This window comes from Alexandromys fortis, unplaced genomic scaffold (genome assembly GCF_014885135.2).
Source record: "Alexandromys fortis isolate MF-2015 unplaced genomic scaffold, M_Fortis_MF-2015_v1.1 scaffold_16, whole genome shotgun sequence".
Lineage (NCBI taxonomy): Eukaryota > Metazoa > Chordata > Mammalia > Rodentia > Cricetidae > Alexandromys > Alexandromys fortis.
The window spans coordinates 1,628,474-1,644,022 of record NW_026067893.1 but is presented as its reverse complement, the minus strand read 5'-3'; the positions used below and the strand labels follow the sequence as shown (position 1 = coordinate 1,644,022).

At 43.4% G+C, this 15,549-nt stretch overlaps 1 protein-coding gene and 1 pseudogene across 1 annotated transcript in view; both read right to left on the bottom strand.

Moving 5' to 3' along the window:
* Positions 1-13,423, bottom strand: part of Pdzd8 (PDZ domain containing 8) — a 62,093-nt gene extending 48,670 nt beyond the window's left edge. Inside the window, exon 1 of the mRNA XM_050145160.1 lies at positions 12,421-13,423. Coding sequence (XP_050001117.1) covers positions 12,421-13,277 — 857 coding nt within the window. The 5' untranslated portion in view covers positions 13,278-13,423. The remainder of the gene's footprint in view (positions 1-12,420) is intronic.
* A 545-nt stretch (positions 13,424-13,968) lies between these two features.
* Positions 13,969-15,549, bottom strand: part of LOC126503959 (high mobility group protein B1-like) — a 9,685-nt pseudogene continuing 8,104 nt past the window's right edge.

Here is a 15,549-nt window from a genome sequence, read left to right as displayed (position 1 = left end):
GACCTCCTGAGTATCTTGGTTACAGAAATGGGAGCGAAATCAATAAAGACTACAAGAAAGGTGACGTGTAAGCTGATCCCTCTGCAGGGGAATAGCTTGGAGACAAGATGAGACATGATAAACCTTGTTGGCTTCAGAGTCCTCATGACTTATCTTTTCATATGGCATGGGTAAAAATTTATATTACAGCTTAGTTTGCAGTTCAAACAGACTTATAAAGTTGGCAGATGCCTTTCACCTGCTCAAACACAGAACAAAAAAAATCATCTTTAACTGACTTGTGTACACCACATAGTCCATACTTGTGTTAGTGCAAACATGTATGTTACCTTTAAAAGTCTGTGTGTTTTCAGATCAAGGGGACCAGACACCAATGAAAACGAGTAGTCCAAGTGATCCAACCTCTCAGATGCCTTTGCTGCAGTTTCCCAAAGTTCTGTATTCAGAACAATTTCAAGACTGTTGGCTGAGATGGCCCAGCCTCACAGACTATTCCAGCCAAAACTTCAGATAAGCCTTACATTTTTCCATCACACCAAGACTAGACACTAGCTCTCCCAGGACTTGATCATTATTCCAATTTTTCCAGGGTCCCCTAAAGATGCCAGTGCCCCCAGACAACAGGAAGCAGTCTAGTGAACATGACATCCACATTCTCTAGAGGTGGGTTGATAGTTTTTGGTCATGTGGTGGGTTATGGATTTTGGTTACCTTTTAGGCAGGGGGTTGGTTACAAGTTGTTAGTAGTCAAGGTCAGAAAAAAAAGGAACAGAGAAAATTAAATTCAAGGATCTTTTTCTAAAAAGTAGAAGGGGGGATATAATATAGAAATGATGGGATAAAAGGGTAGATTGTTGAGTTTACTTTTGAACAACCACTTGTCTCAAATATTTTATATTGCTATGGAATTTTGTATATTGATACAAATTTAAGGTTATTTTTGTTATACTGTACTGCTTGTATTTCTTGTTTAAGGTATTGTACCTATGTAGCTCATTTTAAAATGTAAAGTTTTAGTCCTTGAAAGATCTTTAGTATAATAAAGAAATAGAGATTAATAGTTAGTCATCTGGGGCTGGAGAGATGGCTCAGAGGTTAAGAGCACTGGCTGCTCTTCCAGAGGTCCTGAGTTCAATTCCCAGCAACCACATGGTGGCTCACAACCATCTGTAGTGACATCTGGCGCCCTCCTCTGGCATGCCAGCATACATCGAGGCAGAATGTTGTATACATAATAAATAAATAAATCTTTAAAAAAAAATAGTTAGTCATCTGTAACAATCAAACTTGTAGTCATGTAAAGTATGTTTTCAAGGTCAAACATATAGACAGATGGTCTTCAAACACTTCAGAGATAACAAAATATAGCATTTAAATGTTTTAATAACATAGGGCTTTTCATGACAGTGAGACAGTTCCTGGCATCTACTTCATAACAGAACAATGAGCATCAAAGAACCTCCATATGGAGATTGCTTTCTTTGTGGCAAAAGTTTTGGGCAAGAAACTGCCTTTGCCTCAACTGCTGACAGCAGGCTGCCCAAAGCAGACAAGCAGTACATAAAAGAAAGCTTCTGCTGAACTTTGCCAAGACAGCTCTTCAAAAATTCCTGCTTCATAGAAAAGTTTGTCAGATATTCTGGACCTGTAGGCTGAAGATAGATGCCCCAACATTACAGAGGAAACTTGGGCGACTGTCAAGGCAGCCAGATGCTCTGTTGTTTCATGGTTTTGGAAGTTGCTTGTTCTGCACTTCCTGTTTACTCATATATTAGTATATCTTTCTCTGATCTCTGATGGAGTTGAAGACTAGATAGTTACAGTTACAGTTTCCCTTAGTCATGAAAGAAAGTAAATTAGGTACAAAACTTTGAACTCATCAACAGAGCATAGATAATGGAATATTTTCTCTAAATTTGCCAAATACTAATGAACTGGACACTGTAAATGTATTTCTTACTTAGTAATTGTTTTCATTATATATAGCTTTGTACTGGGATTAGCCATAAAGTTCTTGGTGGACTTTGCAAGGGTGGCTAGAGAGGACAGAAAGACTCCGAAGTAGTTCAGGGGAATTTCCAGGGATGCAGTTTCCAGAGAACATGAAGAGAGGGTTATCAAGAGAGGGTCATTCAATCACTCTACTTTCCTTGGATTTTTTCATGTCTTTATCTCAATTTCTGACTCCCAAGGTTTTATTATACTAGAACAAATTAGGTAATCATTTCATCAGGCAGTTACAATGGCTGTAAGTAAACACTTGCCAGGCAAGGCTAAAGTCCAAAGTTTGGAACCCCAGCACTCATGTAAAGCTGAATGCAGGAGCATCTGTCTATAACCCTAGTGTTCCCACATGGGAGGTGCAGACAAGCTTGCAGGCCAGCTAGCTTGGCAAACAAGACTATCTCAAAATAAAGTGGAAGGTGAAAATAGTCTGGATGCTGTCCTCTGACCTCCATGTGCACACAGGCACAGGGGCAGGGGAGGAGGAGAGGGAGAGAGACACAGATCATACAAAGAGATAGACATTAAAAAACACATGTTTTGAACCAGACAAAACACTGCATACAACACAAACACCAGACCCATGATTTCTAGATACTTAAATGTGCATGCAACAGTTGTCTAGTAAGAATACAAGTTCATTAACAAGATATAGACTCCTAGTCCTTAATACTGCAATCTCTCCTCCCAATCCCCTCTCATTTTCAGCTCCCAAACAGAAATGATTAGCTCATTACTGTTACCTAAGACCTTGATTTGCCTGTTTTGTGAGGCAGAGTCTCATGTAGCCTAGGCTCACTATGTAGCCAAGGATGATTTCTTCCTCCATTTCCTAAGTGCTAGAATTACAAACATGTGTCATGGAGTTACTAATGCTACAAAAGGCTTTCCAGTAAAAGCTGTGGTTACATATTATAGGTTGTAGAGGTGGCTATAGAGTTGATTCTAGGAGCAACATCATTCCTAAGTCACAATTGCCTGTTTAACTGGTACATATCTTAGCGATGATCCAAGTAAATACATTAAGTACTTGTGGTGCTTTGAATGAGAATGGCCACCATAGGTTCATATTTAGAATTCCTGGTTTTCATTTGGTAGAACTGTTTGGGACAGATCAGGAGATGTGTATTCCTGGTTCTTGTGATGACGTCACAAGATGTGAGCTCTCAGCTACTGCTTGAGCGTCATTTCTGCTCTGCTCCCTGCCATGATGGTCATGGACTCTAACCCTCTGAAACTGTGAGCCTCTGGACAAGGTGTCTTAGTGTAACAGTAGATAGTACTTAATGCAAAACAATAAAACTTCCTCGTTTATTTTTACTACAGTCACCACAGCATTTTTAAGTAGACAACAACAGGAACTAATTATGCTGGAGAGAAGTTTCTTGTTCTTTTACTAGAGTTAAGGAAATCAGAGCCCAGCTATTTCAGTATCCCACTCACCATAAAATCAGCTTCATTCTTCCTACAATACATGAAGAATTCATGATGCCCGATGTGCTGACTACAGAATAAAGAGAAATGTGTTCTAAAACATTCTGCTGATTTCACAAAACTTGGCAATTACTCACTAGATTAGCCAAAATACATTGTTATTCTATTATCAGTTCAGGGAAAAATAATCTACAATTAATCAATATTGACTTTTCTAGGAAAGTAAAATTAAAAGCCAAGGCTTTTTGAATGTTAGAGAAGGCTTCAAAAACACTTTTGTACTTGGTTTTTCATTTTGTGTGTTAAGGAGGGGCCTGTATCCAATATGGGGCTAGGATAGACTTCAAAGTCCTTGTACTGGATTGATATCAGTTTATTGTTTATAAACCATCAATCAACAATAATCTTTAACCAAAAAAGCAAGTTAGAACAGGAGAGATTACTCAGTCAGTAAAGAGTTCCTGCAAGCATGGGGAAAAGAGCTCAATTCCCTAGAGCCCACGCACTAAAGACCAGGGACGAGGCTAGATCCTCGGCTAGGAGACAGAGACAGCACGGCCCCTATGGCTAGCTGGCCAGCCAGTCTAGCAAATCTGTAAGCTACAAGTTCAGTAGGCGAGCCTGTCTCAGAAAATAATGTGGAGGGCCGGGCGGTGGTGGCGCACGGCAGAAGCAGGCGGATCTCTGTGAGTTCGAGACCAGCCTGGTCTACAAGAGCTAGTACCAGGACAGGCTCCAAAGCCACAGAGAAACCCTGTCTTGAAAAACCAAAAAAAAAAAAAAAAAAAAAAAAAAAAAGAAAAAAGAAAAAAAAAAAGAAAATAATGTGGAGAATGACTGAGTCAGAAAGAACCCAACATCAAACTCTGGACTGCATGTGCTCAGCCATATGAATCCAGATGCATGTATACACAAATACAAGTCCATGTGTATACCCACACCTAAAAAAGGGGGGTGTTAAGCACACTCCAAATATTCTATTTAAGAAATTCAAAGAAAGAGAATGATCAAGAGAGAAGATTAAGTTCTCTTCCTTTTTGTGGTCATCACTGGATCCATAGCTGCCAAAATAAACAGCACCTTTCTCACACTCAGGGAAAGATCATGTCTTCCCTCTTTCCAAAAGGTTGGGATAGAGTATAACGTTTAATCTGTTAGGATGATGAAGTTCGGGTTGTCCGAAGACACTACAAAGGCCAGCAGATTGGCAAAGTGGTCCAGGTAGGTGGACAGGAAGAAATATACCATCTACATTGAACAAGTACAGTAAGAAAAGGCATTTAGTGGCACAATTATCCACATGGGCATCTACCCCAGCAAGGTGGTTATCACCAGGCTAAAGCTGAACAAAGACTGCAAAAAGGAAAGGAAAGACAAGACTTGATAAGTAGGAAAGGAGGTCAAATACAGGGAAGAAACAATTGAGAAGATGCAGGAGAAGAATCTCATGCACAACTTTCATTACAGACTGTTTAAGTTAGAGAGAGAGAGAGAGAGAGAGAGAGAGAGAGAGAGAGAGAGAGAGCAGAGTAAATGAGTTGGATCCACACATACTGTTGGAAAGGAAACCCATGTTCCTTACAGATGCAGTTGCAGGGTCACACGAATACTGCACTTCATTATGAAGAAGAAGAAGAATGGAAGGAGAAGAGAAAAGGTGTATAGAGGAAGAAAGAGGAAGAGTTGAGAGGCATCTGCTCTGTACAAAATAACTGGGTGTCCGTGTGTTTGATCATTTAACTATACTCCAAAATAACATTTGGATAGCAGGAATATTTTTAACTACAAGTATTTTTTTAATTACTCAACACTATTTGAATATCTGTAAAAGACCAGCAAAATACTGTCAAAATATTCAGCATTTACCCAATGAGATGGGTGGAAGGAAGTTAATGGTATCATTATTTGTGTTGATGGGTAGAAACTTGAATTTGATGCCTCAGCAAGCTATAGGAAAATTTCACTGATGGGAAAAGAAAAGACAGAAAGGAAGAGCAGAAAGAGAAATGAAGAGGGAGAGGAAGAACACTGAGTAATTTAGAACTTTATTCAGACGTATCTAAGCCACACAATCTTAGGCACATTCTAAGAAGGTAAGCTAGACTATGAAGTGTTTTCTATGTGCTATCTTATCAGTTTTAGTTTAACTTACAGCAACTCCTGTCAGTGTTAACTTATCACTCAAAGTCTAAGAACCTACACATGCTTCAAGGGAATGAACTAACTTCATGAAATAAGTGAAAATTGGTTTTTGTATTCTTCTGCAGAAATTATCCACAATCTCCATTAGCTTTTCATAAAACAAAACCCAAAGACCCTTAAAAAGGTGAAGAAGCAGTTCTGAGGAAAAGCATGTTAGTTTTGTCTTTGTTTTTTGAGGGTAAAGAGGGCAGCTCTCCTGAAGAAGGTCACGTCATTTCAGGTACAGATAGTTTCCTTATCTTCTTTTAAAATGTAAAAACACACAAAAAGGTGGAACTTACAGGCAGGCCTAAAAGAATCTAGCCGGCAGAGCCCTCTGAACTTAGAGTAATGACTGTTTTACTGCTACAGAAACAGAGCATGGGACTTTGGGATTCCTGGAATTTTACTATTTTATTTATTTAGGATTCTGCGAAAATTACTGATGCCGTCTAAGCCTGAGTTCCTGCACCTGTCAAAAGAAGATGCCTATCTGCCTCATTTGTGGACTGCCTAGGATACCAGGCAGACACATATAAGAAATGTGTGTTAGTGCCCAGCTCATCTAATCAACTGTTAGTAATACTTATACATCAATATACAATGTTTGATTAGGCCACTCCTCTAACATGATATGCTTTACTTCAGGAATAAACTGTGGCGCTGGTATACAATACACAAATTATTGATTATAGCCTAACTTCCTCCTCATACATACTTTTACCCTCAAATTTCTAAAGCAGATTCATCAATACATTTCCATAACAATAGCATCTTCAGGAAATCCAATGTTCCTGAAATAAAACTATCATTAAACCAGAGAACTTTACTTTTTGTAGGTTAATATCTTGCACAATAGAACTCTGGGATCCATGGTGACAACACTCTAAAACTCCAGTGGATCTATGAAACTGAATAGTATTGAACTCTCTATATAAAGCTTTTCCCTAGACATACTATACTATATATAACAAGTAATCATCTGATTGCTTAAGCAGAGATATTGATCTCTTCCTCTTACAAACTAAAGGTCTTTAATAGATCCAAATGTTGCTATTATAAAACTTGATTATTTGTTTGCCCTACAAAAACAAACATGAGAACATGAATACCTTATAACTATTTTTATCACCTGAACACCCAACAAAGAACTAGGAATATGCAGTATATGATTAGCAATTACTGAAAAATAAATGACTTTTTAAAATGACTTCATGACTCATCTCTGGAAAAATGATTTTGTAATTCCATTTACAAAAGACATGAGAACATATTTCCTCTGAGCCATAATACAAGAAAGAAAAGTACAGCCAATGAAAATCAGCTATTAAAATACATCATTTCTTCAGGATAACTACAATAACGCACTAATGACATTGTTGCTAGTTATCTTGAAGTACAAAGGTTAGTTTCCTAGTAATATTAGTAAAGAAAGTTAGCAATTATAACCACTTATTAGTAGCCACCTTAAAGAAAACATAATCTTTTAAAGTTATCTACATACATAGAGAAAATTATTGAAAGAGTAAGTACAGTACTCCTCCCAAACAGTTTTGTCAGTTTTCTGAGAATTTACTCTGGAAGTTTTTAAGAGAGCATGGATTACTTAAAGTGATCTCTACCTCAGATAATCAGGGGAAAAACATAAATGTAATTGACATTAAGAATAAAAGCTTCATGTCAAAAAACAAAAAAATAAATTATGTGCAAACTACATTTTAAAGTAGGAGGTTTTACAGACTAAGCCTAATTTAGTTCTTGGAAATCAATGGTGTCTACATTAATACAAAGATTTTACTGCCCTGTCCCTCAACATTAGCAGAGATAAAATAGTGGTCTTTTTTGCTTTCCAGTCACTGAGGATATGTGAAAATTTTCTACAAATATATTTCAGAATGTTTACAGGAATAAAAAAAATAGGACGAAATAATCAGTTACAACATTCAGATTCCAAAAGGTATTTTATACCTATAAATGATTTCTCCATGTTTTCCATATGCAATAAATTAAAATATAATACCAATTAAGTGTCTGTTTCTTCTTTTGTAGCTGAAAAATGTTTAATTATTGACCAAATCCACTCAAGTAAAACAGTTTCTAACAAAAGGCAGACTATTAGTAAAACAAAAGTAATTTACTATTACTACTCAACACATCAAATGGAAATATTTTAAGGTTTTTAATTTGCAGCAGAATGACTTTTTAAAATTCAACATTACAGAGACTCTTTAATAAAAATAAAATTGCTCAACGGCAGCTCTTTCAAAAAGTTTAGAAAGGGTGAAAACATCGCCCACCTTCAAGTCTCATCAGCAAGCATTCCAGGAAGGGTCTCATAGGCACATGACTCCAAACCAGGCAGGTGCCAACTCAGAGGGGACAGGTGAGCAGGGACTAGGAAGTACAGGACAGTTTACACACAAGTTTCACCCTGGAGCTACTACATTTCCTTTGCTTCTGTTGTGATGAGAAATGCAGATATGGAAATCGTGAAAACCAGAAGCCAGAAATTGACTTCAAAAAAAAAAAAAAAAAACCCTCCAACCTTTAACATTGGGAAACTAGTACAGGCCAGATAAACAATGCCTACAAACTGAATTTATCCTTCCCTTAAGCAACTAGTTTTGGTTACAAGCCAAGAACACGCTAAAACAGTAGTTCTCAATTGTCAACAGAAACCTTGGTCAACAGAATGGTGCCCAACGTGTGGACAAGTGCATCCACAGAAAACCTGAGAGAGCTTGGAACAGAGTTAAGCATGGCTTCTTGGTAGCAGCAATTTCTCTGGTTTGCTCTGCTTGCTAGAGGCAAGTACTCTCAAGAGAGGCTTCTTGACTCAGCTTTAGCTGCAAAACCTTGCAGCTCTTTTAAGAAGTCCTGCCACGAAACACTTAAATGGTGTTGATGGAAAGCTGACCGCATCCTTTTTGGTGGTGGCAAAGACCTTTAAAGGCAGTAGAGTTGTGGCAATAAACACAGCTCCAGGTGGTACCTCCACCATGAGGCTGGAATCTCAGAAAGCTACAGATGGACTGGATTTAGCCATCAAAACCCCAGCTTTAATCCTAGCCTTATTGCTTAGCAAATTAAAGACTTGTGTAGTCAGAAAAAGATATACAGTAAAGATAGATTCAAAGGCAAAGAAAACCTAGAAATGGTTCACAGTGTTTTTAAAAACATATGTAGGCTTGGAAGACAAAGGAAAAGGATAAAGTCCTTAAAATAAGAGAGAAAGTAGTTGGTTTGGGTGTGGTGGCACACACCTTTAATCCCACACCTCTGTGAGTTCAAGGACAACCTGGCCTACCAAGTGAATTCCGGGACAGCCAAAGATAAGCAGAGAAACCCTGTTTCAAAAGCCAAAAAAATAAAAATAAATAGAGGTTAAAGTAAAGCCACGTAAAGATGTAAAATACACAGTCTGGATACTGTGTGCTATTATGCTCTCTTTGAATTGTTTGAATGCTGAGGAAGAAGCAGCAGCTGCTAAGATATTTGTTTATAAATGCTGCAGGACCAGGAGTGACAGAAAACCTCTGCCAACACTCAACCTGTGGGTCGAGACCCCTTTGAGGAACCAAACAGCCTTTTTACTGGGGTTGCCTAAAATCAATGGCAAACACAGATACTCACATCACCATTCACAACAGTGCCAAAATTACAGTTATGAAGCGCAATAAAAACAGTTTTAATGGGCGGGGGTCCCCACTACATGGAGAACTGCATTAAAGCATTAGTAAGAATCTAAAATATGTGACTCCCAAGCCGCAGATATCCCTGCCCTGCCACCCTAAACCGTAACCCTGACTTCAGAGGGAAGACAGACTCTCCATGTACCAGAGAGCACCAATGATAAGATGAAATTAGAAGTTAAAAGTTTTAAAGATTTCTACTTTATGCACTATTTTAAAGTACGTTTTAAGAAAAAAATTAAAATGAGGGGGATGAATTAAGAAACAACTCCTAACTTTAATACAATAGAGAACAAATTTCAGCATATTACAATTCATTTTTTAAAAAATTCTATTGTTTTATAAACTGACTGCATTCGTTGGGTAAAATTTAAGCATCTGAGTTCTTAGGGAAGCTTGATTATTTCCAGGTCAAACACTGGGACCTGGCAGTTGTAACGGACGGGCGACTTCATTTCAGCAACATGGAAAAAGAAAATAAAAAAAAGGTTTAGAAAGAACAACTATGTTCACCAACAAGACACTTGTTATATAATAATTAAAGCATCAAAGAACCAGACTCAAAATACTTTACTCTTTTAGCTCTTACTAAGAAGATTAGATGTTCAAAGGGATAAACACAATCTGGGGGATTAAAACAGAAATGCTGTGTAGAGCAACACCTGAAGACTCAGCCTTACAATGTAACTTTAAAAGACCCTCTCAAAACTTCCAGTTTAAGTCGGGTAGGAAGTTTCATAGGTACATTTTACTCCGAGTTCCGGATTAATTGAGAAAAATATTAACCTACTGTTCTGATATCATACTTTGGGGGAAAAATCATTTAAGAACAAGAAAGGGGGCATGTGGAACTACTGAGGCTGAGGCGCATTATCTGAATCCTTTCCCAGCAGACTCCAGGTTCAGCTGCCGCCCCTAGCACCATTAACAGTCATCAAGATCAAAACTCTGTGTGCCCAAAGAAGACAACCTCGCCATTTGCTAATTTGTTCTGCTTTGAGAGCCATTATATATTTTTGGCATTACTAGTAATCAAGATAATTAAATGGAGTGATTCTGATGCACTTATGGGACTTAGTTCTGGATTTAGGGTTAAAGGTTTGGGCTGTGTAAAATGTCATTTTTAATTCCTAAAACAAAGGAAACTTTTTGCGTATTTCTCTTCATTTAATCAGAACAATGTACAAGTTTTTGTGAGCAGAGAGCAAAAATTTAAACTAATAAGCATTTATTGGTGGCTCATTCCCAGTCCAAGAAATGTAGAGAGTAAATGAAGTTGAAATAAATTCCTTTAGATTACAAAGAATTAACGAGATAGCCTCACTTTATCCAAGCTGAGCTTCACCTGACAGCTGACTCAAGTAAAGCGAGTTGTCCAACTACTACGCGCTCTTCTCTTCAATAAAACAGGGTAAACACTAGTTATGTCCTCTTTGTGGGAATGGTCTGTCTAGATGGGTGGTAATTCATCCTCTTAGAAGGTCAGCCCCACAACAACATCAGTGTAGCACACATCTGGAGAAGTGGCCACAGGAGAGGTGTAGCACATCCCCCTGGCATTTCCATTCTCCTTTGACTAATCTAAAGGCAGCTTCCTAGTCATTTCAACCCTCTATCAACTCCACCCTAGTGTAAATGTTATTGAGCGGACAATTCAATTCTCACTAAACTCTAAACTTTATGAAGGTGGTGGCAGTCTTTATTTCTGATCAGTACTGAATCTCAAGCACTGAGAATGGTAAGAAGGGCATAATAAATGTCCAAAACTTACTTATGAGCAATGCACTCACTCCGTAGTAGCTTCTGGTCGACCAATGAATTATCAGAACTTGTAACTTTTGTTTATAACTTTCTTAGCAACACACTACTATAAACACTTAAACTGCTTAAAAACTACAACTCATAATGTAACCACGTAAAAGTAGGTTTCGTAAACTGTATCTGCTTTAAAGAACTGGCCATCCTGCGCTGTCGATGACCAGGGCACCACCCCTGCAAATGCCCTAGAATATGTGCCCCATACAGTAGCTCTCTCGCCGCCCAACGGCATTCATTCTATTAGTTTAACAAACCATAACCAGTAAAGTCGAAGCTTCACAAATCAAAAATTCATTCCAAATCTGGACTATTTCGGGATTACGTGGCTCGAGACTGTGGTAGTGCTCTAACGTCAAGGGGCATTCACGCTCCACTAAAGCACAGTAGTCATGTAAGACCACACTAGGTAACTTCACAGGGCAGACCAAAATCTAAACGTTCAACTCAGTGAACACATTAACGGATAGAAAAGTTTGAAAGTTGGTTTCTTAAAAAGAAACATGAGCCTTTCTACTCAAACAAGCCTTCCAAGACCCACATATGAAGCCTTTGATCCTCCAAATTTTCATTTCCCTTCCACTTCCGTGTCCGTAAAAGAAAACTCAAAACAATATATCACATAAAATCAGGTCACCACACACAGAGGACTTCAAACAACTCAAAATGACTATCGTCAAAGTACGACCCTCAAGATGACTTGGGTAAGGACCAGCGGCAGGGAATAGACACCTAAGAAGTGGAGTCTGGGTCTGTCTGTGGTGCAGAACCTACTTCCCAAGGGCAGATGACAGATACTCCAAATCTACAGAGAAAACCGCCAGGCACAGAACTCAACTCTTAAGTCACCTCCTTCTGCAGCAACCCCTGCCTTTGCCCCGAGAGCTGTGAAGGCACTAAAGCCTGTGCACACAGACCAGACTTGCGCTGTGAGCACACCCTTCAGGCCTGCAGTGTGTGCAGGAACAACAACTCCACGTGGTCCAGGAGATGCGCAAAAGACAGCGACACAGCAGCCGCTCCCAGGATGCAGCAACCACAGACAAGTGTGTCCCGACAATCCCCGGGGGGCCCAAGGGGAAAAGAGGCTCTGAGCCGCCAGGGTAGAGCTCCCAGCTCCCACCGCTGCCTTGGGCAGCACGGGAAACGTCCACTACACGCTTGTCCTTCCCTAGGGGCCCATGTCCAGACGGAAGCGCACTGCAGACCAGGGCTACGCTGGGCCTTGCCCTTCTCCGGCCACCGCCCCCGGGCAGCCACCGCTGCCCTGACCGCCGGCCCGCCCGTCCCTCACCTGATCTTGTAACTGGGCAGGGTGTGCTTGCGCTTGATGATCTTCTTGAGCTGGTTGACGATGATGGAGGTGAGCTGGGGCATGGGCCGCCCCTCGAACTGGGAGCGCACCTCGAAGTCAATCAGCGGGTCCTCCACGAAGGAGAAGAACCAGTGAGTGAAGGGCACGCGGGTGAGGACGAAACGCAGCCGGCCCACCACCCGCGACAGCTTGACGAACAGGTAGGCGGACTTGCCAAACACTAGGTCCACGTCGATGGCCAGGTGGAAGCCGCCGTCGTACTCCACCTCCGCCTCGAAGGCCAGCTCCTCGGGGCAGGTGGCGGGCTGCGCGTCCCCGTCGGGGCCGTCGGGCTCGCCGGTGCCCGAGGCCACCACGGGCCGCACCAGGCGGATGGTCTTGATGAAGGGCACCGTGTCGCCCAGGAACACGTCGCGCAGGCTCAGCCCCTCTAGCAGGCGGCCGGCCGTCTTGGTCTGCAGCAGCTCCTCGAACTCCACCTTGATCTTCTTGGTGACCCAGCGGCGGGCGAGCGCCGTGTCCCGCAGCTCCCGGAACAGGAACAGGATGGTGGCGTTGAGGAAGTAGCAGGTCTCCCGCGTCGGTGGGGCCGGGCTGTCGGGGGTCGGGGTGGCCTCGGACGACCCGGCCGCGGGCTCCTCCGAGCCGCCGCCATAGAGGTACTCCCTCAGGGGCAGGCCCGGCACCGGCTTGAGATAGCGGAAGCCGTCGCCCGCGCGGGCCGCCTCGTCCGCCCGCGGCTCGGGCTGTCTGCGGTAGAGCAGCAGGAACTGTGCGAGCAGCGTGAGGAACGAGCCCAGCACGGCCGACGCCAGGATCATGAGCAGCAGCCCCATCCCGCCGCCCCCGCCGCCCGCCGGCCTGCTCCCGCGCTCTCCGCGCCGCCCTCCTCACGCCGTCGCCCCCGCCGCCTCCATCTTGCGGACATCGGTCGGGGAGGAGCGACTCCTTGGGCCCGTCCCGAGCGTCGTCCGCAGCCCGGCGCCGCTGCCGTGCGGCGCCCTAGCCCGCCGCGGCCCCGCGCCTCCACAGACGCTCCCCCCGGGGGTGGCCCGAGCGCCGGCGACCGGCGGCGGCGGCGGGCGAGGGCGGGAACGGCGCCCTCCCCGCAGGGACGCCGCTCATTGGGCGAGCGGCTCGTGACGTCAGAGCGGGCGCGCTCCCGCCGGCGGGCGTCCGGGCGCTCTCGCGGACGCGGGTCCGTCTCCGGCCTCTCGGCGCGCTTCCAGCGAGCGCCGCGCCCCCCACGCCCGCAGTCCGCCGCGCGTCCGTCCCCCGGGGGCGCGGTAGATGACGGAGGGGTGACCCGGAGGAGTCCGGAGCCGGGCGGACGGGGCCTGGCGCGGCCGTCCGTTATTCCGCACCCATCCCCCGCGCTGGCCGTGGGCCCTGCCCGGGTACCGCTGCAGAGACTGTCCGTCCCTTCTTCCCGCAGTGTGTCGCCGCCTCCCCTGCAGGGCATCGCGGCGGACAGCCCGAGCGCGGGCGGTTGGGACGCTGCCCAAGCCGGCCAGAGGACTGACTGCATCAGAGACCGCCGTCGCTATAGCCCGCACGGGCCAGCGGCTCTGCGTCCGCAGAGGGTGGGCCCCGAGAAGGGGCCGAGGAGAACCGCGGGAAGAAGGGTACTAACTTTCACACTTCAGGGCTTATTCGAGTTTCAATGAGAAGGAGTTTCTTAAGAGGTCTGAGAGGAGTAGGTGGGCCGAAATGAATTCGCCAGCCCATTGGAAGATGTCTTAGGGACTCCCTTCAAACTGTTGTGCGTGCCCCCCTCCTTCCTCGCGTTATCACTGAGGCGGTTGACTACATTGGCACAGTCTAAAGAAGTTGTTGGGGTCACATGGCAGAGCACTGAGTCCTTGGTTTCCAATCCGTACAACAACATTGAGAATGCAGCTGATCAGGTCCCTGGTACCCCAGAGAGGAGAATTGGAGATGTAGTGACAGGAAAGAGGGAGATTTTGCACAGGGTAGCACCAGGGCCAAACCAATAGAGCTGGAAAGCTTTATGTTCCCTGGCAACAATGTTTTCTGACTACTCAATTATTACATCATAGCTTCCGTCGTCTTTCCACGTGGACACGGCCTTTTCTAGTGAGGTCAGATTTTTCCAGTACTTGAAGTCTCGAGGATTCAGGTTGGCTCTGAGACATCAGTGCAGTTATTGTTTGTAGCCCTTGAACATTTTAGGCCAAAGATTGCCTTGACTGGGTGATTCTGGAATTAAGCCAGACTTCTCACCCAACTGGGCCAGGTATAGAGCTTTGGAATCAATTTGATCTCATGTTTCTTATTCGGGCCAGGTCTGAGACCAGAATGGTGTTTGAAATGGGAAGACGTCTATAAAACAGATATTTGCTGAACAACCTAGCTGACATTTCTAGAAGTTTCATACAACGTCCATGTTCAATGTCACCCTCTGCTTCTGCTTCTGGGCTGGCTTCTTAGGTATATTAGTTCAACCCCAGTGAGAGCTATAAGCCCTTTCTCAGTTTTCACCAGAAATTTTACACCACTGTACCAAACATTACACTAGGGGGTGGAGTGGGGAGTTCTCCACATCAGTGAGATATTAAAACTTCCCACAGGGAGGCTAGACAGATGGCTCTGTCAGCAGAGTGCTTGCCATTCAAACATGTGAGCCTGAGTTTGGATCCCCAGCATCCACTTAAAAAGCTGGGTCTAGCAGCATAGTCCCTTAATCCCAGCACTCCAGGAAGGAGACAGGAAGTTCCCTGAGTCCTGAACTCCAGCTTCAGCAAGAGACTAATTCAAGAACTAAAGTGGAGTGTGATCGAGAAAGATACCCGATGCCAATGTATGGCCTCTGCATGCACACATCAAACACATGTTGGGGGAGGCTGCTTGTTCATTTCCCAGCTGTCCAGACTCTAGAAATAATCACTCAGAAACTATATTATTTAAATCAGTGCTTGGCCAATCATTTAAGAGTATTGCTAGCTAGCTCTTACATATAGTATTACCCCATTTTCATTATTTTATATTTTATCATGAGGCTCATAGCCTGCCGGCAAGGTTCCAGCTAACATCTTTCCCCTCTGGCGGCTACATGGGTATCTCTTTCACTCTGCCTACTCTCTCTCT